The sequence below is a fragment of the Periophthalmus magnuspinnatus genome, chromosome 19, assembly GCF_009829125.3.
Source record: "Periophthalmus magnuspinnatus isolate fPerMag1 chromosome 19, fPerMag1.2.pri, whole genome shotgun sequence".
Classification (NCBI taxonomy): Eukaryota; Metazoa; Chordata; class Actinopteri; order Gobiiformes; family Gobiidae; genus Periophthalmus; species Periophthalmus magnuspinnatus.
In genome coordinates, this window is record NC_047144.1 from 10,656,699 (window position 1) to 10,679,745 (window position 23,047).

General features: G+C 40.5%; 2 protein-coding genes across 2 annotated transcripts; both read right to left on the minus strand.

Annotated features, from left to right (window-relative positions):
• Positions 1-1,654: 1,654 nt before the first annotated feature.
• On the minus strand, positions 1,655-11,104 carry grnb (granulin b). The gene is made up of 17 exons (XM_033984625.2): positions 10,984-11,104; positions 10,661-10,748; positions 10,140-10,280; positions 9,929-10,051; positions 9,682-9,795; positions 8,587-8,728; positions 8,331-8,440; positions 7,659-7,788; positions 7,459-7,547; positions 7,045-7,195; positions 6,152-6,249; positions 5,546-5,773; positions 4,902-5,138; positions 4,545-4,805; positions 4,241-4,474; positions 3,847-4,104; positions 1,655-3,378 (listed from the first exon to the last, which is right to left on the minus strand). Exons 2-17 carry the CDS (start codon positions 10,664-10,666, stop codon positions 3,232-3,234), a joined length of 2,469 nt encoding a protein of 822 aa, XP_033840516.1. The 5' UTR covers positions 10,667-10,748; positions 10,984-11,104; the 3' UTR covers positions 1,655-3,231.
• A 256-nt stretch (positions 11,105-11,360) lies between these two features.
• On the minus strand, positions 11,361-22,319 carry LOC117387262 (protein FAM171A2). Its single transcript, XM_033984714.2, has 8 exons — positions 22,078-22,319; positions 18,751-18,978; positions 18,065-18,157; positions 16,688-16,846; positions 16,133-16,312; positions 15,446-15,559; positions 15,184-15,310; positions 11,361-14,854 (listed from the first exon to the last, which is right to left on the minus strand). The coding sequence occupies exons 1-8, from the start codon at positions 22,172-22,174 to the stop codon at positions 13,432-13,434; spliced, it is 2,421 nt and encodes an 806-aa protein (XP_033840605.1). The 5' UTR covers positions 22,175-22,319; the 3' UTR covers positions 11,361-13,431.
• Positions 22,320-23,047: the final 728 nt, after the last annotated feature.

The window sequence follows — 23,047 nt, forward strand, 5'->3', positions numbered from 1 at the left end:
GCCAATGGAAAAAAGGCGGTGACGATTACTCGCATGTCAAAGGCTTTTTGTCACTTTGGTCCTGCCGCTGTTGGAAGGTGAAGGTGGCTATAGATAGAGCTGGAAATCCTTAGCTAAAAGTGTTTAAGTATTGTCTAAATGACTTCTCTGAATCATATTATTAAATCTAATTGTGTTACATTTAGTTTGTCAACAATAACACAGTTCAATTACAATATCAATCATTTAACCAGGCAGTTATGCAAGCACAATATTGTTTTCCATGTTATTATAAGTTAAATTATGACTTTCATAAGCACCAGTTTACCCTTTTAAATTGCCACTAATGGAATCCATTACTAAAACATTAGGGCCCTATTTCACAAAGCAGATTGAACTAACAGAGTTTAATTGCTGACTCCTGACTGAGTTATCAGACTCAGACAGGGCCAACTCAGACTTTCCCATTTCAGAAAACTGGTTTGTATGATATGTTGTATTGTATGTATGTATGTATGTGAGCAATTGGAGTGTAGAAACAAACTGTATTTTATATGTGACATGAAATACATTTATTAACAACAATTAACTAAATTAATCGTTCTTTTTGCTTGATATAAAACCAATAAACCTGACCAAACTAATAAGGAGTGATCATAAGCAGTGAGTTGTGTTATATTACAATTTACAAATTGAAATAAAATGTATAAAACCAGAAAATGAATTCAGTTAAAGTTAAACTGCCATCATTAAACATTGTTTTAACAGTTCCTATACTTTTGTGAATGGGGAAGGGAACTGTCCAGCCAGAGCCATACTTCAGGGTTAGAAGAATAAAACCTGCTCTGGAGCAGCTTAGGTCCACAGAGTGAGTTACCATGGTGACTGACTCAGTGTTTCAGTTTCTCATAAAAAGAGAACCTAAACCCTGAGTGGATCTCTTTTCAGGGTTGACAAACCCCGAGTTTGGACTAAATGTGCTTCTTGAAACAGAGCCCAGGATTTCAAACATGTATTGTTTCTGTATTTATGTAATACAACTTTTTTTACAGAAGTAAATTATTTCAATTAAAACTTGCAACTGAAGACCCAATAATAACAATGCACAAACCATTTAAATTATTTTATTGTTCAACTTAAATTGCTACATTACTAGCCCTTCATACTGGTCTTTTCCATTTATTCGGTACAAGCAGAGTAGTGGCAAATGTGGTGTGGTTTATAAATATGCCTTAAAAAGTGTTGGATAAATGTAGCAGCCTTTACCCCCAGTGGTACTTGCCCCACAGTTTGAAAACCACTTATCTCGTCTACAACAACAATGGAGCTTCAGAGCAGAAGAGCAGTTGACCTCATTACAGAGGCCCCTTGTGTAGATCATTGTTTTCAATCATGTCATTTTAGCCACCAGAGGGCGCTTTGATAACAGCTTGGCACGCTGTCTTGGAGCGGCTAAATGAGACACAGTTGTGTGCACGTTGGCTCAGGTCTCCACTTTGCTATCATCTATTTACTCCGGTCGTCATAACAACTCTGTGACGAAGAAGAAGCGATAGGCGGGGGCAGAGTAACAGGATATGGGCATCAGGAGCCAGAGGAAGTGTTTTCACATCTGACCAACCAGCAAAACTCAGAAATGATCTCAGAGGCACAATTCATAATAATGACAGCCGGCTAATTTTAAACAGTTTTATTTCACAAGTATTCAGTCTTCTCCTTCAGCATAAGAACGTTTGAAATTAGTGACAAAATGATCATACTGAAATGATTGGTGCATGCTTGAAATGTCATTTACAGGTGCAACCTAAAAAATATAATGTGGAAAAATATTTCAGTAGTTTGTTTACTAAGGTTAAGTTCAATTCATCATGTGGATTTAGAAGGAAGCACAAAGCACGTATAAACAATAGTGATTACAATAGTGATATAATTAAATATTCTTGATACTTTGTGATACCGGATTTGAGAATTATTCATGGGCTTCAACTTCCTGTTTATAAGTGATATCTTAACGTCTGCCCATTTAAAAAGACATATCCTGTTTTGAATCAAACGGTGCTAAACTTTCATCACTCTGAAAGCCACAGATAAGTGATTAAGGCCGAGATTTTTACAATTGAGTGTCTAATTAACCTACACACATTTGATATATGAACATTTGAACTACTAAAACACAATTTTCCATAATATAAAGTTTAAGTTGCACTTGTATACTAAAGTATATCAAGTATAAAATATTTGCTTGCTGTTGGATAAATTTTTTTATGATAAGTTAGGGCTTCAAGTTCTTATACTGTTAACCAACGATAAGACCCACAAAAGCTTTTAAAATTTGCAGTTCAGTAGCAAAGTAAATCCGTTTTTCCTAACCTAACACAAAAAAAAATCGTAATATCCTAAAATAATTATAACATTGCGGTGTGAGACGAGGTAGAAGGCAAAGTCAGTGAAGTATTCCAACAAAGACTGTCTTGGTTGGCACTCTCTCAAACAGCCTTTTCTCAATACCTCTGTTTACATCGCACTGCCAACACTGCACTGCCAGCCTTTGTCTTCTCATGACAATAACATGCATTTGGCTCACATCTTTTGGCTGCAGTTAAAATAAACATCAAATCCTACGTCCCAAAAACAGCACATCCGTATATCCCAGGTGAAAAGTGGAGACTGGTACCTCTTGCAGGAATGATTAAGAAGGCACAAGCTGTCCTAAATCTAGTTGATAAAATAATTGAATATATGTATCTATTTGAATCATCACAAAAAAGTCAAATCAAATCACACTGCATTCATTATAAAAAGGAACAACAAAAAAAAGTCTTTTTTTTTTTTCATGATTCACTTTTTTTTTTGTTGAAACAACAAAAATATTATCTATCCTTATGTATAAAACGCATCTGTGTCAAATTACATTCACTTTTTAGACAAACCTGATGGTGGAAACAATGTTCCCAACAAAACAATTACACTAGTCTGCTATTAAACATGTTTTCCGTTTGCCTCCATCTGCATCTTATTTACTCTCATTTATGTTCTGTATGATAGATCTGATACAAGAAATGTTAATGGGATGGCCAATTACATTATAGAGATCACAAGTCACCAAATAAAATTAAAACATCAAATCTTCAAAATTAACACCAAAAAAGCTCTTAAGTGCAAAAAATAACTTATTTAAATGGGCAACATCTTAAACAAGCCTGGCTGTCAAACATCTGTAGATTCGTATAATAACCTAAGTACAACTTGTGGTTAGAGTCCAGGACGGCGAAAGTCTCTTCTTCTGTTCTGGAGGAGAGGGTCCCAGGTCAGTAGGTTTGTCTGAGTGCACTCTCCTGTGGTCGGGTCACATGAGAACCCAGCTGGACAGCAGTGTTTGAGATCAGGGCAGCACACGGCCTACGAGAGAAAAGGCTTTGTGAAATATATATGATATCTGGTTATCAAAAGGTCATAATCTAATCAATGCAGTGTAGAGAAAGTCATGACAAAGTTTACTGCTCATATTATGAACACATATTTACTCAAACTGGGAAGCCTCTGATGTTCCAACCCAAGTAATTTCAAGGTACATTATGTAACTTTCCTGGTGGAGGATTTACCACCTGCTTGTTGTTATCAGGGTGATATGGAGAGCTTTTCCCTGCTCGTCACACAGTATGACATTATGCATTATGCATGTTTTTGTTTTTTATTGCTAAAAGAAATGCATTGAAAATCTTGCATCCGTATTGTTAGCAAGGTGGCCTCTCCAGAGGTCTGGCCTAGAACTTGCCCTGATGGCATTAACTGCTTTTAGTAAGGTAGTTAAAGCCTTACTAAAATATATATATATAAATAAAATAACATTTATTGTTTTTAGCCTACCCCAGGTGAGGGGCAGCAGGCCCACTCTGTAGCTGAGGTCTGGCAGCAGGTGTCCTGTTTGGGACAAAAGACGCTTCCTGAGCTGTCACAAGGTACTTCCTCGTCACCCTCCATGTCCCCTTGCTTCAGTGGGACGACTCTGAGCTGTGGAACAGTGAAGGGGGCGGTCCCATAGCCTGCCTTCTCACAGGTGCCTGTCTGCATGTTACAGGTGTAGCTCTGGGGACAGCAGTGCTCGTGGTCTTCACAGCAAACCGCCTGAGGGGAGGGGAAATCTGTTATTTTTCTAATAGACACTTGAAGATATCAAACCAGAGCTGTCAATATTTATTTTATGCCTTTGCATATACATTGATACATTTTGATTTATTCAAACTGACTGCAATGGTGTCACCTTGACCAGTGGACAGCAGCCCCAGTCTCCTGTGGGCAGCTTACAGCAGGTTGTTCCAGAGGCACAGCTGCTCTTGTCGTCACACTTGACGTCTGTCACAGAGTTGGATTCGTTAAAGGCGCCCAGTTTGGTGAGCCAGGGAATCACATGAGGTCCTTTAGAACAGGACGAGCGATGAGGTTCACAGGTGTGGCCGCGTGGGCAACAGTGATCTCCGTCATCGCAGCAAATTGCCTAAAAGAAAAGAACCTTAAATACACATTTCTTAGTGTGTTAAAGGGTAGAGAGCTTTCCATGCACAGACCTGTGGTACAGGGCAGCAGCCCCACTTGTGAGTGTTCTTCATGAAGCAGCAGGTAGTGTCTCGTGGGCAGCTAGTGTGGTGGTCACACATGGTACTGGACGGAGCAGGCACAGCCAGGGTCTGGAGTGTCTCCTTTAGTAGAGCGGGGGTCTTCTGCACCCACGGCAGGCTCACCTCTCCAGGTTTATCACAGGTCTGCTCGGCCACATTACACTTATAGCCTTTAGGGCAGCAGTGCTCATGGTCATTACAGCACACAGCCTAGAAAAATGTAAAAAAATAAAATAAAAAAATACTATTATCTTTAAATGGTGACTTTTCAATAACACAAAATACTGGTCACTTATGGACCCTGACCTGAGGTAGAGGGCAGCAGGCCCACTGTCCGGAGGTCTTCTTGCAGCAGGTGGTGCCTCCAGGACACATGGTTTGTTTGTCACATTTTTCATTCTCAGCCTCTGAGGTCAGAGCTGGGACCTTCTCCACCCAGGACACAGGCGGCCTCACTCTAAAGGGGTCATCACACGTCTGTGCAGCCAGGTTACACACTGTCCCATGAGGGCAGCAATGAATGTGGTCATCACAGCAAACAGCCTGAGGAGAATGCTCTGAGAAGTCAAGATCAAGGTGTACATTATTGTCCCCATATGTTACTTTATCCTCTGTATTTGACCAGTCCTTCAATGCTGCTGATGCAACCTGTTAACAGCATTGGAACCCTGCAGGATTTACCTATTGTGAATGTTTTGAGGTGTTTAGGTTTACCATTGATTGGATTACAGTATAGTTTACATAAAATAGTTTGGACAATTCTAGAAAAAGGACACTGAATTGACATTAGATTGACACCAGATGCAAAGAGACCGAACAAAAGGTTCATTGATGTGATCAAAGTGATTTATTGAGAGAGAAGAGAACGCAAAGACTAGCGTAAGGCAATTGTGTCCTGACTAATACAGATAACAGTGAGCGTACTACTATAATTTATTTAAAAGACTCACCTCAGGCAGGGGACAGCAGGCCCATTCTCCAGTGCTGGTCTTACAGCACGTATGTCCGTCAGGACAGCTTGAAACTTTGTCACATTCGATGTCGTCGCTACCCTCTACTGGATCTTTGCTGACCAGGGGCATCACCAGACTCCCAGTCATACTGTCACATGTAGAGGCTTTCAGATTACATACCGTGCCATGGGGGCAGCAATGCAGGTGGTCCTCACAGCAAACAGCCTGTGAATAGAAGAAAGCATAAATAGTGGTGAGACTGTCTTATCATTTAACACCACAAAGAAGGGGGTGTGAAGAGGCTGATAAACGGCATTAAATCATATTAAAAATCACTATTGGATCAAGCTTGTTTCTGGTTCCACCCACATGAGTATAACCAAACAACATCAAGAAGAGCAATTACACAGGCATTACACAATCTATCAAGTAAGAGACCATTTGAGCAGTAGTGGCAGAGTTTAAAACAACGTGAATAATGATCAGGCCAACTCTTATGCACAATTTCTCTATTGTTCACAGGCAAAAATCACTGGGATAGAACAGACCTAGAAGAAGACGCTAATGCAACTAAGTATATACCGTAAAATGACTAGGATGTACCTCAGCAAGTGGACAACAAGCCCAAGAACCAGTTAGCATTTTGCAGCAGGTGTTTCCATCCTCACAGGCCACTGAACCGTTGCATGGAACATTATCCACTATAAAATAAAGAAGAGTAGTATTTGTTTTGTGATTGCACTCAATGGTGAAAATTACTATTACTGTGATAACTGTGATTTCTCGACCGGAAAAAGGTGGTTTGCTCTCTCCGGGTGGGTGGTGAGTCTCTGCCTGTGGAGGAGTTCAAGTATCTCGGGGTCTTGTTCACGAGTGAGGGAAGGATGGAGCGGGAGATTGACAGGCGGATCGGTGCAGCGTCTGCAGTGATGCGGTCGCTGTATCGGTCCGTTGTGGTAAAGAAGGAGCTGAGCCGGAAGGCGAAGCTCTCGATTTACCGGTCAATCTACGTTCCTACCCTCACCTATGGTCATGAGCTTTGGGTAATGACCGAAAGGACAAGATCGCGGATACAAGCGGCTGAAATGGGCTTCCTCCGCAGAGTGGCCGGGCGCACCCTTAGGGATAGGGTGAGGAGCTCGGTCACACGGGAGGAGCTCGGAGTAGAGCCGCTGCTCCTACACGTTGAGAGGAACCAGCTGAGGTGGCTCGGGCATCTGCTCAGGATGCCTCCTGGACGCCTCCCTAGGGAGGTGTTCTGGGCATGTCCCACCGGGAGGAGGCCCCGGGGAAGACCCAGGACACGCTGGAGGGACTATGTCTCTCGGCTGACCTGGGAACGCCTTGGGGTCCCACCGGAGGAGCTGGAGGACGTGTCCGGGGTGAGGGAAGTCTGGGAGTCCCTGCTTAGACTGCTGCCCCCGCGACCCGGCCCCGGATAAGCGGAAGAAAATGGATGGATGGATGGATGGATAAAAAAACAACAAAATGTATACCTTCTGTTTGTAGCTTTGCCGGTTCTTTCCTGAGAGCGGGGATTTTATTGACCATTGATGTGTTGGTAGTAGATGAAAGGCACGTGCTATGGACCGAGTCACACTGCGTACCAGAAGGACAGCAGTGGATGTTGTCATCACAGCAGACAGCCTGGAATATAAAGCAAACCCCTATGTGAACTGCAAATATGTGCAACAATGCTACATTGTATGGAGTCAGGCCAAGGTGTATACAGTAGTAGATTTTTTTTTAAGTGTTTGTTTTTATTTTAATAAATAACCTAATCTTTTTCCAATTAAATATTTTATGCTGAATGAACATATACATTTTAAATAGCTCATATTTAAATCTAAATAAGTCAATGGAAAGAGGTGACATAATATTTAGTGAGATTAGGTTATAGACAGGCTTACATCAGGCATGGGGCAGCAGCCATAATCTCCAGAGGTCATCTTGCAACATGTTGTCTCATCAGGACAAATGAATTGGTCTGAACAGGCAACTGAATGGTCAGAGATCACACATGCATTAATTTACTATAAAGTTATACAGATGATGCTCAACCAAATGAAAGCCCCTATACATTAATGTAAAATGGATGATTTGAGCTCACTTTCATTAGGGGTGGCTGCAATCTTCTTGAGCAGAGGCATCAGTGTGTCTCCAGACTGGCATATTTCCTTCTTCAGGTCACAGATGGTGTTACTGGGGCAACAGTGCACATGGTCACTGCAGCAAATAGCCTATGTATAATTTAAAAGTCAAAGAAAATGGAATTAATTAAGCAGGACTTTTTATGGCGGTGAAAACACAATTATTTTACACATTGGCAATTGCAAAAGAAAAAGTAATTCTGTCGATTGGATTAAAGTATTTGAATGAATGCGTTTCACCACTCATTCAACAAACTTTTATACACACATGCACCTGTTTTATATGGACTTGTATACTTGTTTGTTTTTTCTGCTTGTATTGTATTTTAAAACAGGGCACCGATGAAAAAGAGAGCCCAAGTGCTCTCATTGGGTTCCCCTGTATAAATAAAGATAAATGAAAAAAAAAAAAAAGTAGGTTTTTCAGTTCTGACAGGGTCAGGGACATTGCCAGCTAACTACATGGAGACAACACTCCCTAGTCATTTATAGTAAGGAGTATTTGTTATAAGTTATGTTATTAGTTGTTAATTCCACTGAACTAAGGTGTGAACAAAGCTTTATAGCATCAGGAAAAAAAGTGTGATGTATGGATAAGAAAAAAATTATATACATATGTTTCAAATGTTTACATTAGGGTAGGGACAGCAGCCATAGTCTCCAGTGGGAAGCAAGCAGCAGGTATAATCATCCGGGCAGCTGCTTCTTCCTCCAGGACAAGTTATTGCACCCACTTGAGATTCTATAAAGAATACATTTAAGTCATACATATAGATAAAAACAACACATGAACTCCTTGGCTTAGTTGTAAATACCATAGCTATTAAAAATTAACTCATACATACTCGTACATAAATATTTCAACATGTTTGCTTAGAGAGCTCCCACCTGGATTATTTGGTCTTCTTTTAGCAGGAACCTTCTTAAACATTGGGACGGGCTCTGATGTGGAGGAAATACACTTAGAGTGAACAAGATCACAGTTGGTCCCCTCCGGGCAGCAGTGCATCTTGTCCGAACAGCAGACTGCCTATGGCCATACAGAGAAGAAAATTAGATTACTCAATAAAAGCATATGGTAATAAGCCAATGACATCTTTATTATTGGGAGAGTCTGAAGTGATTTGGACCTCTCTAAAGTAAGAACAAATAACTTATTTAGTTGATCGTTCATAAAAGTTTCAAATACTGCAGAACAAAGCATCAGACTGAATCCTTTGCTGTACATGTAGATACAGATTCTATATGCTTGTGTCCATGTACATTTATTTTGGCATTACAAGGACCTAGAGAATACTAAAGACGACCCACTTAGTAAATAATTTGTCAGCTGAACTAAGTTTTCAGTGTTTTAGATATGGATGGTTACACATAAGTTATACATTCACTACATAGGTGGCGCATATGCAGCATTGAATCCTGGCTATGCAGCCATGCAGTACATTTCTCCATGTGAAAAGCTTTTTGCTCTTAATTTATGTGGGTAATAGCTCTTATAGAATGCGTCCCACAGCACAGGTGGAAGCACATCACACCTGCACTCGCTCTACATTTCATATCGGGTGAAAATCAAAATGTTATTGATGGTGTTTAAATGTCTAGACTTGGTCCTTTGAGGGAGTCATTTGAGCCCTATACTCCACCCAGAACCCTGAGTTCAGCTGACCAGCTCCTGCTGGCTGTGCCCAGGGTCAGGCACAAAACCAGCGGAGACAGAGCCTTTACTTTGGCAGCACCCACGCTATGTAACAACCTCCCTCTGTCTGTCAGATCCTCTCAGTCTGTAGTGCAGTTTAAGACCAGACTACAAAACCCACCATTTCTCCCTGGTATTTGGTTCTAGCGAGGCAGGATATCTTGATATATATTCTTTGCCTATATCATATTTTATGTATATCTGTTTTTGCTGACTTTGTGTGAAGCACTTTAAGCTGCTTAAGCTGTATTTTAGATGTGCTATATAAATGACATTAGATTGAATACCTTCTCCAGGGGACAGCAGCCCCAAGAGCTGTCTGGAAGCTCACAGCAGGTGGTGCCATCCGGACACTCAGACACCATGTCAGGACAAATAACTGCCTTCACCCTCTCCTCCAGCTAGACTCATCACAGCACATGCATATCAATGATTAGGATGGGAAATGGTAAAAGTCTATCGTTTCTACTGAGCAACTTTATGGATTTGTGGGGAAAAGCTTAGAAATATGATAATGACACAGAAAATACAAACCTGTGTAGTAGGAAGGCGGTTAATCCATGGCAGGGAAACCGTTTTATTTACACATTTGCGATGGACCAAATCACAAATAGTCCCTTCGTAACAGCAATGGAGGTGGTCTGAACAACACTCAGCCTAAAAAATAAAGAAATAATGATAATGATGATAAAATACCTTGCACTTTAATTAAATGGGTTTAGTAAAGGGATAATTAGTAGTATACATTTGGTAGCGGGCAGCAGCCATAGCCTCCCTCAGTGTTCTTGCAGCAGGTGTCTTTCTCCGCACACATGCCTCCATCTGGACAGACCAGTGCTGTGCTCAGGCTCAATGCAGCCAAACACAGTATGGTCACCTGCAACACCTAAAATAGAAAGAGACACTTCAAAACACAATTCATGTTTAATTAAAAGTACATAAATACTAGCTATACAAAAATATACTGAGATTTTCCATGGCAAAGTAAAAAACTGATGTGAAACTGACTTGACAAAATGTTAAGTAAGGCACTAACAACCAACACCTACAGGAAGTTTTAACAATATGATTCCTCCATTGGGTAACATATTGAAATGAAGTTTAAAAAGATTCTTAGATCAAGCATTAATCACCGTATATCTTTGCATGGGTGGACTTCAGCAGATAAGCCAGATAAGAATTATATAATGCAACCGTTGTACAGAAGCACATGACATATCTCTGCAGCCTAAATCAAATCTGACTGTATGAAATGCGAAATCTTACTGGCATTGTGAGGAGGGGGGCTTGGGAAGACGCCAGTCAATGAATACAGTTGATTTACAAAACAAGACAGCAATTCATATCAAGTATCCTGAAAGAAAGACAAAAATCACATAATTAGTGTGCTTATCAAGAACATAAAATAAATACATCGCCCGTATAAGACTGCAAAACGGAAGCTTGGATTGCTTACTGATGGCAGTAAACGAAACTAAAATGTATTCCTGGAAGAAGTAAAGTTAGCTTAACCACTAAGCGGCTAGCACCTTAGCACAGTAGGACGATTTGCTTTGAACGTTCACCGTAGCATTTTATTGGTGCCTTACCTTGTTTATCTGATTGAATTGGTTCCAGTCTCGCCTTTCAGGGCCTTGTTGTGTCTTATAACAGCAGGAGGATGAACGCAGCAGACTGCTTTACTTCCTGAAATCAAAATTGAGTTATCACATGATCCGGTTAGATCACGTGACATTTAAAGCAACACGTCAAAATCAAATATTTAATTCAGGCACTAATTTAGTTTATAGTCAGGCTGCTCGTTATGTATTATACTTATATTTTTATTACTCAGAGCAAAAAAAAAAATTTAAAAAAAAAATTAATTATTATTATTCATGTGAACATATTTACTGTATGCACACTATATAAATGTACCCTATGTAAATGTAAAAGATGTATATTAAATGTGAATTGACAAAGAAAGCACAGTGGGAACAATTTTATTTCTATTTTGTTTCATGTACAGAAAGAGTCAATGTACAGTTTGCAAACATCTGACCAGAAGAAAATGGCACTGCACAGTATGAAGGCCTGCACTTCAGCGCTCTGGACCCTCTTAAGCCAAGTGCAGAGGAAAACTACAAGGTCAACATGTTACCAACGCCCTCCTTCAAAACTCATGTTCAAACACAAGATCACAAACCTCAGCCTACGCAAATACATCTTCCTCAAACACAGGCAAGGAAATACAATTGCACAACTTATTATGATGCCAGGTCTGGTCCAAGTAAGTGGTACATTTACAGAAATTGACACATTGACTGAGTTCAGAAATTACTCACATTTTAAGTTCATAGTGTGGGCTACTGACAAAGCTTATGGAGAGCAAGCAGATGGTGTCTTGACGAACAGTGAATATTTTACAGCTTCTATGATTTCCAAGTTCCTCAATTTCACGAAGAAAAAATAACATTCTCAACACATTTCAAAAGTCTCCCAGCTTCGTCCGCTACACTTGCGTTTTCACCAATTGACCCATTTCCATTGGCTGATGTGTCACAGGCAGTGGTGATGCTAGCGGGAGCGTGTTGGTCAGTATGTTATTATTGTAAACATTTACGACCGGAAGTGGGTTTTGTTAGGACTGAGTTAAGGGAAAAGTCAGTGTATGTTCCGATATTTGGCAAATCATTGCTTCATTGCAAGACATTTTTGTGCCAAAAACATTACGATTGTTTCAAAAAAAGTTTCAATAAAAACACCCTATTCTACATTTTACAGTACATGCACATTGTATACACATACAATTTGATATAGTTCAAATCTGAAGCATTTACAGGTTTGGTGAAAAAGCGGTTAGATACAAGAAATTAAGAAGATATCCAAGGACATAGTAATCATGAAAAGACATTTTCGTTTTGCAGGCATGCTCCCCAGAGTGAATTGTGTTATTCCCCATAATGCAGTGTGCTTATCGTTGGTGCCATCTAAAAAGCCTAGGTGGTGTTTTCAACTGCATTTCTGGCAAAGGGACCTGCATGCCTATCACTAAATCCTATGTGAAAGAAGGCACTTTCAGGAGAGGAGTGGTGCAGGCCCTGTCTACAAAACAACCTCTGTAAATCTCAGCAGGATATCAAAAGTCTTCAAGTAAGAGATGTGTAATTTTGTTTGACTTGTTTCTTGGCAAATAACAAAGGTTTGTGCAGAACAGGAGCCTGGAGAACTGTGGGGGGCTTTTGGTGCCTTCTGTTTATTTCTTACATTCATATTCATGCAAACGTCTGCCCTATCAAATAGTCTTTCTAAATGTCAGGAATCCTATTTACACAAAACTCACGAGGAAGTCTCTGTCAGGCAAAAAATCTCAGGAGAAAGGCAGAGTCTTATTTTGGCAAAATGGTAGATAACTTAACTGTGGCTGAAACAACATGATGTTTTTACAGGTAAATGCTATTGTATGAAGTATATGAACACAGTACAGAAGGGAAACAAATACATCCCTGAAGGAGCAAAATGCAGACCACAAAACAGTTTGCAATATCCATAAACAGGGTCTCAGCATAAATTAGGTAATAGTTTTCTTCAAATATATTAAGCGTATTTAGATTGTACCTCAAAGAATGCTTACATTTACAGATAGGATTTAGAGTTAACTGTTTAAATATCACATTTTCTAAATAGAAAATTCATTGATTTTCAAAATTCTAGAACCACTTCAAATCATTAGTAAGTGCTTTCACTCATATTTTGCTCTAAAATGGCTATTTCCAAAGTCAATGGCTCAGACAATGGTTTAGTGATATAATAAGGTGACAACATTCACAATAAACTTCAGTTTACAATAGATAATTTCACTGAAAGCCAATGGAACAAACAGTGAGATTACGAGAGTACTCAAAGTGCAAAAGCACGACACCAGAAGCACATCAGTGACAGACTGTGAAGATGGTTGTGCTTTTGTGACCTCCCACAGTGAAAAACAACGACCTCTCTCGGCTCTGAAAGATGAAAGCTCCCTCTGATAAAGGTCCAGTGTCTCTTCGATACAGATTCTACTTCCTTGGGTGAAAGACCATCAGAGGCCTGTCTTCGATCTTCTGCCATGGACTCTTTTTGTTCTCATCTTTGTCGTCAGGATCGTCCTCCGGGCTGGTCATTGAGTCACGGCGGTTCTCACTGTTGCTGCTGCGGCTGCTGCTAACTCGACTGCGCCCTCTTCTGGTGATGGTGGATCCGCGGGATGAAGGGCCTTCATCCAGGAGAGGGGTGAGAGAGTTCTCCTCTGGCGACACTGGGCGGCCCTCACTGCTGCTGGGCTCGCTGTGGTCGGGATAGGCCAGTTTGGAGTAGTTCTTCCCTCCGCTACTTGTGCCACTGTGGCCCTTACGTGGCGCAGATCCCCAGCGCTCCTCCTTCCCCTTACGGTTTGCTGCCAGTTTACGCTCTTGAGCTTCTAAAGGAGGTTCCAAGTTGACATCTCTTTGTACATTACTGGGACCTCCAAACCCTCCACCACTCAGATCGTTGCTGATATCGATGTAGGAGTGGCGCACATGGGCATTGGCGCGTCCGTCCAGTGAGATGAACCAGGCCCGTGGGTGCTGCTTCACCCCCAGCTCCAGGAGTTTCTTCTCTGTTAGCGCCTGCAGCTCCCCATTCATTTGGGCCATGGTTGAGTCGTTAAAGAGTACAGGGATGGTGACTGGCCCTCCGGATGAATCTGACGCCCAGCTGGGGTCTTCTGAATCATCTCCTTGACATCCACCTTGCTGCTGGCCCTGCCTTTGTCCCTGGTGATGATGCTGTTGACCCATCGGACCACCGTCTTTGTCTTGGTCTTTTGGGTCCTTCCCGTCTTTGCTGGTGAACTCTGAGGGCAAGCGCATGTAGTGGGCTGGGATGACTAGAGTTGGCACCATGCTCCGATACATGTTTTCTTTCATTTGGTCAATGGAGCTACAAAATATGATTTGTCCTGGCTGAGTGTTGAGTGATGTGGGTCTGGTGAGGCTGTCTGCTGCTGCCGCTGAATATTCGGGAGGTTTATCTGTCTGGTTTGGCACGTAACCCTGGAAACGAGGTGGCGAAGGGGGGTCAGAAGAGTATCCGCGATTGTCATTGGCGCTATGATGACGGTTGTAGTCTTCATGGAGCAGAGGGTTGTCCAAGTTGTTTGTTTCAGTGGCACGAGTTACCTTCATTGGAAAGCTTTCACCTCTTTGGGAGCTGGAAATATTTTTACCTTTTGAGTTTCTCGACTTGTGGGCAGGGACATGTTTGGTGACGTCTTCCCGTGAGCTGTGATAGTCTCGAGACTCGGATAACTCTGATTTGTCATTAGCTGCTCCAGATTCGACATGGCCACCGCAGATGAGATTCAAACGAGACATGGAGGTACCCTGGTCTCTTTTGGCACTGTTTAAATTGGACGCATGGGGCTTCCCCTGTTGTCTGCGAGGCTTCAGACACTTCCTCCTAAAAATATACAATAGATTAGAAATGCACAAGTTACATAGAAATCATAGAGTAATTACTGTAATAATACGGCTTTTATTATATGAACAGAAATATTATTTTGTCCAATTCAGGCAAACGGTTCTGTGTGCAAGTACACATTATATAATAATATCGAGGTAACTACAGTATACAGCCTACAATAGATCAGAAAATGTGTGATATGAAAATATATGCCTGCTATATTTGAGTAGACCATTCAGTAACTTGATAGTATAACAGTATTGAAAATATAGTTTGACTTCATAAGAGATGTCTAAAGGTAAGACCTGGGCCTATGCTCTGCACACCTGCAGTAGTAGAGCAGCACACAGAGCAGGATGAGCACGAGCAGAGCCAGGGAGCCCAGGATGGACAACAGGAACAGTGTGTGGTACGTAGTAATGTCCCGTAGACCCGGGTGAGAGAGACCCAATCCTGTTAATTAAAAATGGTAATTAAAGTCCAGCTTGACTTTTATATACATAGTAATACTGACAGAACCACAGGGGAAATATTTAAATTTGGCTTCATATAAAATGAACATAATTTGAATATATCTGTAGCAATTACCTGAAGATGTGGGGAAGGCAGCTAACCAGTATCCCATCCCAGGAACCACAAGGTTCCACACAAACTGTGAGCCGTCCTTTTTAATGTAGCCTGTCCCATTCCGGGACCAGAGACCTGTAAATTATTACATTACCATTTAATTAACGGTGTATTTTTTAATCATGTTGGCTTATCAAAGGTGGGAACAAGTCTCAATGAAGTCTAAAGTCAAGTCCCAAGTCAAAGACTCTGGATACTTAGGTGTCACAAATGCAATTTAATAATCTAGTGACAAACATTTATACTCACACTTGCAACTGTTTTTATGTTTTTTGTTTGTTTATTGTTTGTGTCTTTATGTATTTAAACAGGGCACCCATGAAAAGGACAGTCTGAGTGTTCTCACTGGACTTTCCCTGTATAAATAAAGGTAAATGAAATGAAACTCAGAGTCAGGTTCTGGCCACAAATGAAGAAGTGGGGAGGAACATGTTCCTGTTTCTTTCTTTCTTTTTTTTTTTTTTGAAGATAAGCATTAACTCGTGTCAAATCACAAGCTTCAAGTGAAGTCCCAAGTCTTAATCCATTTTATCAAGTCAAGTCTCAAGTCATTAAAATAGTGACTTATACCTGACTTTAGTCCAAGTCACACATCTCTAAGGCCTATATACAAAAGAATGTTTCTTCCTATAGCAGACATGAGTGTACCTGTCTTAGGCTGATAGAGCCACGTTGGGACACTGGTTGCCATCCTGTTGCGAGTGTCAGAAGGCAGAGGGACCGAGAGGTGGATTGGATCTGAGATGTGGATTGGATTTCCATCTTTGTCATAAAGCTCAATGCTGACCACTGCAAGAGCTGTTAAATCTGTCCAGCCAATTTCTGCACCTAGACACAATAGTACGGTTTAATATTACAGTGGATTAATACACAGAGTAGAGCATATCAAAGTTCAAGTTTCAAGTACTATGCAATATAAAGTTACAAATACAGTTGAAATGAAATAATGCACAATTTGTCCAATTACAATGTTTCAAGGACACAGGAAGACAAGTTATAAGTCTGTGCACACATGTTTCCTATAGAACAATTACATTATGTATGATATGATGTGAGTGAGCTTCAGGTTATGTCAAAGTCAATGTATGTAAATGTGAAGCGGTCACATATATATTCTGTCTAGTAGAAGTGATGAATATAGATAGACTGCATGTTTCTAACCATTATTTGTCTGTAATTTGAGCATTGGGAACAGATGCCGACCTGAGCTGTTGGTCTCTTGTCCCAGAAGGAAAGGGAAGCCGCCAATCTCGTACTGGCTCTTGGCGGTGGTCAGAGCGGCCGACAGAGATGTGTAGTTGGAGTTTGAAGGGAGCTGAAGGGACTTCCTCTGGAGCTGCACCAACGGCTGGTTACGAGCTCCTGACAAACAAATACAATTGAGACGCTTAACATGACTAAAAACGCGCAAGTATGCAAGTAGTTATGAAATACATCATGAAATCTGTCTCCCACTCTAACTCTGTAGTAGGTGTTTGTATCAGTATGGCAATAAAATGATCTATCTCCATGCACACAAGCAGGAAACGTCAATAGGCTAAGTTACAGGTCAGATCTGTGGAGAGACAAACTCACTCACTGTAAGAATGCATGTTTTTTCATTTGTTCTTTTTTTTCTGATAAGGCCATATTGTGAAACTCCATGGAGAGAAGCAGGTGCAGTACCCCACATCATGACAGTTACACTTTTAATAAATAGAAAGTGTTTTTAATACTTGTAGCAATGTGGTACTACTAAACGTTTCCTGCAAATTAGTCACAAATTGATATCTTTACAATATTCAAGTGTTCATAATTTCCATCATTCACCCACGCATTGAGCCTGCCAGGTCTTTCCTCTAGTATTCAGAGTGTGAGAGATCTTTCTGAATGAAACTTGATTTGTAAAAATGGCAACATCTCGGCTGATGCTGTTGCTATGGTGATAGTAGCAGCAAATAAGAGGGGTCATCCAAATGTTAAATAAGATCTATGGAAACCCAGACACAAACATGAAGGGTGTGAACCAATTATCACGCTTAGCTGGAGACAGGCTCATTTTAACTAACAGACAATCAGAGTAATACAACATCTTAATGCCTTCAGAACAGTAAATGTAGTAATTAAATCTTCTTTGGGTGACTGAAGTTTATCCTAACACAAGTCTTTGGTGGGTTAACATGGATCAAGTTGAAGGCAGAACAATTTGGAACATATTTAATGGCGAGTTTTGGTTAGATTAAAATTATATTATTAGGGATTTTATTTAGCGGGCCCTTTTTAATCACATACAGGGGCGTTACCATTTGAGAGTAATGTGAACTGCTAAACTAAAATAATTATGTTCACAGAGAGACAAACTACAGGGTTAGCAGGTTTATGCATAGATCATATAGGCAATATAATTTGTTTGCAGTTAAAACTATATTACACAAATAATTATTAGTGTAACAACCATTTAAATTCTGATTTGTACTAGATTGTGATTAATCTGACAGCCCTACTTTGAATAGTGGGAAAAAGCCAAACTATATCCCACAGAAAGAGAGTGAACGCATAATAGAATACACTTACATGCCTTTTAATCTATGTTTTTCTTACCTGGCGAGCCTGACAGCACTTGAAGGACATCATCGTACAGAATGAGTGTACCAGGTCTCTGTACTAGAAGGTACAGACTCACAGATGCATACACTACAGCAAAAAGAGAGAAGTTCAGAAAAAATGAACACAGCAGAACTCCTGATGTGATGAAATAACAAATTAATACACTGCCTAGCTATATTTCACACTGCATATGAATATTTAAAAAAATATTCCCTTTGTTGGCATGTTAGATCTTAAAAAAATTACAGAGGGAATGTTGCATATCTTATTTAGTATTTAAAAAAAATAGACTCACTCTCTCATTTTCTCATTCATCTAAGTTTTTGAAGTTAAAACTTTAATAAATCAGGTTTAGAATTAGATCATGAAAACTTCTTCTGTACAACCCATCAAAATTTTTCAAGTTCAAAATGGTAAAGTTTTGTGTATAGGTGCTTTAAGGATGGATCTTAATGTTTTTATAGGAGAAAAGTATATTTTGAGAAGACAGCCTTTGGAGTTACAAAGCCTCATATATATCAGGTTGTTCGAATGAAATTATAAAACTGCAGAATGGACAATTTTGTGGTTTCCAGGTGAAAGCTTATATGCTGAGAAAAAAACAAAAGAAATGAGTTTTGTCTGTAGTGTCTCGCCCTAACAATGCTGTAAATTCAATTGCCCTCTCTTCAGTTACTTACGTGGGATGCGGCTGGAGTGCCAGGGTACAGAGTTGGTGACATAATCGAGTTTAGACGCGGTGATGATGACCCATGTTCCCGCTCGGTACAAAAAGCTGACTCGGAGGACGCCATCACTTCCTGCTTTTCCAGACGCTAAAATGGTCTGATTCCCATGAACCTCCACAACAGCATCCGCCAGTGGAGACAAGTCACTATTGTCGAACACCTGCACTTTGATTTGCACCTCTGTAAAAGAAAAAAGTCAAAACAAATTATAGCTTTTCCTCTCATGGGAAATGGGGTGTGGCATATTACCAGACAATAAAGACTAAACCAGTTCTAAACCACCATTTTTCACCATAATTGCTAGTATGATGTCTAGTATGCAACTGCCATTATATGTGCAATTTATGTTTTCAAATCAGGATTCAGTTCATAGTACACATTTGGCAAGCATGCAGGAGGTAAGAGCATTAACATGGGAGAGAAGACTAAAATACCAACTGCTAAACTAAAACAAAATCCTCTGCATTTCACTACATGTTATTAAAGAACATAAATAACTGCATCCTCCAAAAAACATGACTAAAATAAGCACATAAACTATGATCTTCTAAACTATGTCTTCTCTGTCTTTTCCATTTTGTAGCAGAAACACAATCAAGCTGAATGTCTTATATATTTCACCAAAAATGTAAAGTGCAAGGACGTATGGTAATCTGATGTAAAATGCTGTACTGGCTGTGACTCAGTTTAGTGAGAAACTCTTTAAGTCATCTTTTGGCTATGTGTCAAGAACCCAATGACTATGCAGAAGTTTAATCTTTTTGTCCATAATGACCTTCCCGCTGAAATTGAATAATGTAAATGTACAAGCTGCTTATAGCCTCTCTCACAAAATCACTTCATGTACTTTAATGTGTTTGATCCTGTTGATAATTGATCAGTACAAATATGACCTTGCAGTTTTGTCTTTACTGTTACTACATGATTGCAACAACGCATTATAATATCTAATAAGAATGATTAACCTCTGCATATTGGTTTGTCATGTCATACCAGATGCCCATGCTTTAAATTTTACTTGTTAACAGGAGTATACCATGTTAAAACCCCTCCCTCCAATGGGATTTGACCCTGTGATGAGAGATAAGTCTAAACAGATCTTGATATTGTGATTAAGTGCTTTTTTATTTAATGTAGTTCAATGCTAAAACACCAACACGTGCCATCTATTCTCCCACATCCTCTGAATCAGTACAAATCACCACAGTTCAATCATACAAATCACATTTTCAAGTACTTATTTCTAACTGAATGAACAATCCTTCTTCATTGATGCGGGGCTGTAGTTTCTGTTTTCACTTCACATCTCCCTTCTTGGACCGCTCACGATGTGGGTCACACCAGGGATGTTTCCATGGCGACTCATTGACTCTCCAAAAGCTGCCTTGTATTTCCCCACATACAGATTAGTCCACCACAAGCTACAACTGGACACAGAACAACCATCTTTATAGACCCTTACACTGCCTTATGGGATTCATTCAGATTAGTAATTCACAAACTTCACTTCACTTTAACATCAAGGTCAACTCAGAATATATTCATTTTTCAACTGTCTAAGTCTAAAACAGTGCAGGAACATAATTAAGCAAAGACAGATCCTTGAGTACAAACAGATCTAAAGCAGAACTGAATTATGACTAAACACATTGCCAAATCATCAACAAGAGTAGTTCCAGACACAACCCAAAACCGTGGCTATCAACTAGAATAAATCTCCAAATAAATCACTAAACCCACACCTAAAGCCATTTGAATATCGCCATGACAACCATATGCACAGGTACCACAGTTTGAGAAGCGCTGATTTAGCCTGTCTTGTCCCAGTGCGCTGTGGTCATTAGGATGCATGTATAAATGTGGTGCATCCATTAACAGGAGCAGCTCCATAAAGGCTCCCTTGTGTGAGCAGTGTTCCCCCAATCTGGACCCAGCACTCGAGACACTGTGGCCTCAAACTACTCCATTGACACAGAAAGAGCCTGGGAATCTCAACTCACTTTAGAAAATGGGTTTAATAGTCTTTTTGTCTGGAGTTTTGCTTTATCACACTGGATAACAATAAACAGATCTGCAGACAAAGGATGGCACAATTACTGATATTATGACCAAACAACAGTGAAAAACCTATAGTATGTGATAGCTTTATGAGAGCAAACATTGTGAATGACAGGGAAGGAAAAACAGCTTTGTATTTAGGTTAACTTTTTGTAGAATCGATTTAAATAATACTTTTAATTATAACAGTTTAGTTTTTATGGATATTCTGTATTAACCAAATAATCTTGACATCCTTACAAGAGGTGTACCCAAAAATATAGGGATTTTGAACAGCCAGTTCCACTTAAATAGACCAAATGCGACTGTCTAAGGAAGTCAGTTTAGTTCTTGTGCCAGTCCCAAGCCAGGATTCAGTACAAATAGACAAGATTCCACGAGGAAGGGCATCCAGCGCAATAGTGGAATCAATGGACAACACCAGGAACATTACACTACCCCAAATAAACAACTTTACTGTTATTGTATCAAGTTTGAAAAGTCCCCACCCCTTCCCAGCATCTTGCCACTATTCATCAGTCCAAATACTTCACGGGTAACTGATTTCCTCGGCTAGTAGTGGTGACACAGGGGTTAGAAAACATGCACAAAATGGTGGACTGTCTTATTTTGAACGTGAAGAGTGAAAAACAAGCCCACCCTGTCACCACCCATGCATCTCTAAAGGACTGCTGGCATGCATAATACAAACTAATTACATAATGCCCTTCACATCTTTAACCTGTACTGGAACAAGCATGGGGAGAAAACAGGCCTACGCAACAAGAAGCCTTTTTGCACTGTGTATTCACTGTGGGTATAGGCCCAGGAGGTGGCAGGGACATTTAATATAGCCGTCTATCTGTGCTGTAATGTGCAAGCCAAAATGCATAGTACACAATAAATAGGCCTTGCTTGCAGCTAGGCCATGCAAGTCCAAGAGAACCCCAGTGTACACATGCATACACATACCCTCATAGGAGCACATTATGTACAGTATATTGAATGCATTATCATATCAAAACGACACTCAAGGCCACATGAGGAAAATGCAATACCCTCAAACCAAACAGCCTTCCTCATAATTACGCCTTTCCATGTTGATCCTACGTGTGTTTTTGCAAGGCTGGGGTCATATTACCGCGCCATGGTGTAAAGGTTTGTCGACAAAAGCAATAAAAAAAAGCAACCACTCCCATCTCATTGTTGCTTCTGCTGCATCCCCCGTATGGCGAGCCTTACCAAGCGCTCCCTGATCTGGAAGAGATTTGGCCAGCGCCTCCCAAACCGCGCAGATCCAGACGCACAGGAGCACACGAGAGATGCGGTGGGCTGGCATCCTTCTAACCTACATCTCTACTCGCATGTCGTCGGCCGGGTTTCCATAATTCTCGGTGTTATTTCAGAGTTCGCGACTACTGAGACATAACTCGGATGCCAGGCCAAAAGAATGGAGTCGTGGATGCTGCTGTAGTCTGTGGGCTTCGCCTTGTGTTTATTGTCTCAGGCGGGGAGCACAGGGGGCTACGCTGCCCTCTGTTGGTCATAAGAAGAACTGCAGCAGCCACAGAACCCTCCTGTAATGAGTTTGTACAGATTATAAGGCCCTGAATCTGGGTTTGAGACACACATAATAATAATAATAATAATACATTTTATTTATATAGCGCTTTTCAAGATACCCAAAGACACTTTACATAGAAGAACAATTTAAAAAAGAGATACAAATATACAAACATTTAAAATCAACACTTATTATTACTAATTAAAGATTAAAAGCAGCTTTAAACAGGTGAGTCGTTAGGTGTTTTTTGAAGGTTTTGAGGTCAGTGCAGTCCCGGAGTTGTTGTGGTAGAGTGTTCCAGAGAGTGGGGGCAGTGATGGAGAAGGCTCTGTCTCCCCAGGTTCGGAGCTTGGTCCTACAGGGGAGGGAGAGGAGGTTTGCGTTTGAGGAGCAGAGGGAGCGAGAGGGAATGTGGTGATGGAGCAGATCTGTGAGGTAGGAGGGGGCCAGGTTACGGAGAGCTTTGAAAGTGATGAGAAGAACTTTGAACTGAATTCGCTGAGAAATGGCGAGCCAGTGGAGGTTTTGGAGGACCGGGGTGATGTGTTCACACAGACGGGTGTGTGTGAGGAGGCATGTGTGAGGAGGCATGCAACATTGACATTTAAAGATGGATAATTAAATATTTTTGATAAGGCATCACGGCTC

Bases quoted from the DNA above. Each gene is read 5' to 3' on its own strand.
- grnb (XM_033984625.2), bottom strand. The intron at 8,441-8,586 runs GTGGGAGCTCTC...TATTCTTTATAG, and splicing joins AAGAAGACCAAATAATCCAG to AATCTCAAGTGGGTGCAATA. The intron at 3,379-3,846 runs GTAGGCTAAAAA...TTTCTCTCGTAG, and splicing joins CCTGCTGCCCCTCACCTGGG to GCCGTGTGCTGCCCTGATCT.
- LOC117387262 (XM_033984714.2), bottom strand. From the start codon at position 22,174: ATGCCAGCCCACCGCATCTCTCGTGTGCTCCTGTGCGTCTGGATCTGC. The intron at 16,313-16,687 runs GTCGGCATCTGT...TATTGTGTCTAG, and splicing joins ACAAGAGACCAACAGCTCAG to GTGCAGAAATTGGCTGGACA. The intron at 14,855-15,183 runs GTGTGCAGAGCA...GTATATTTTTAG, and splicing joins GTGCTGCTCTACTACTGCAG to GAGGAAGTGTCTGAAGCCTC.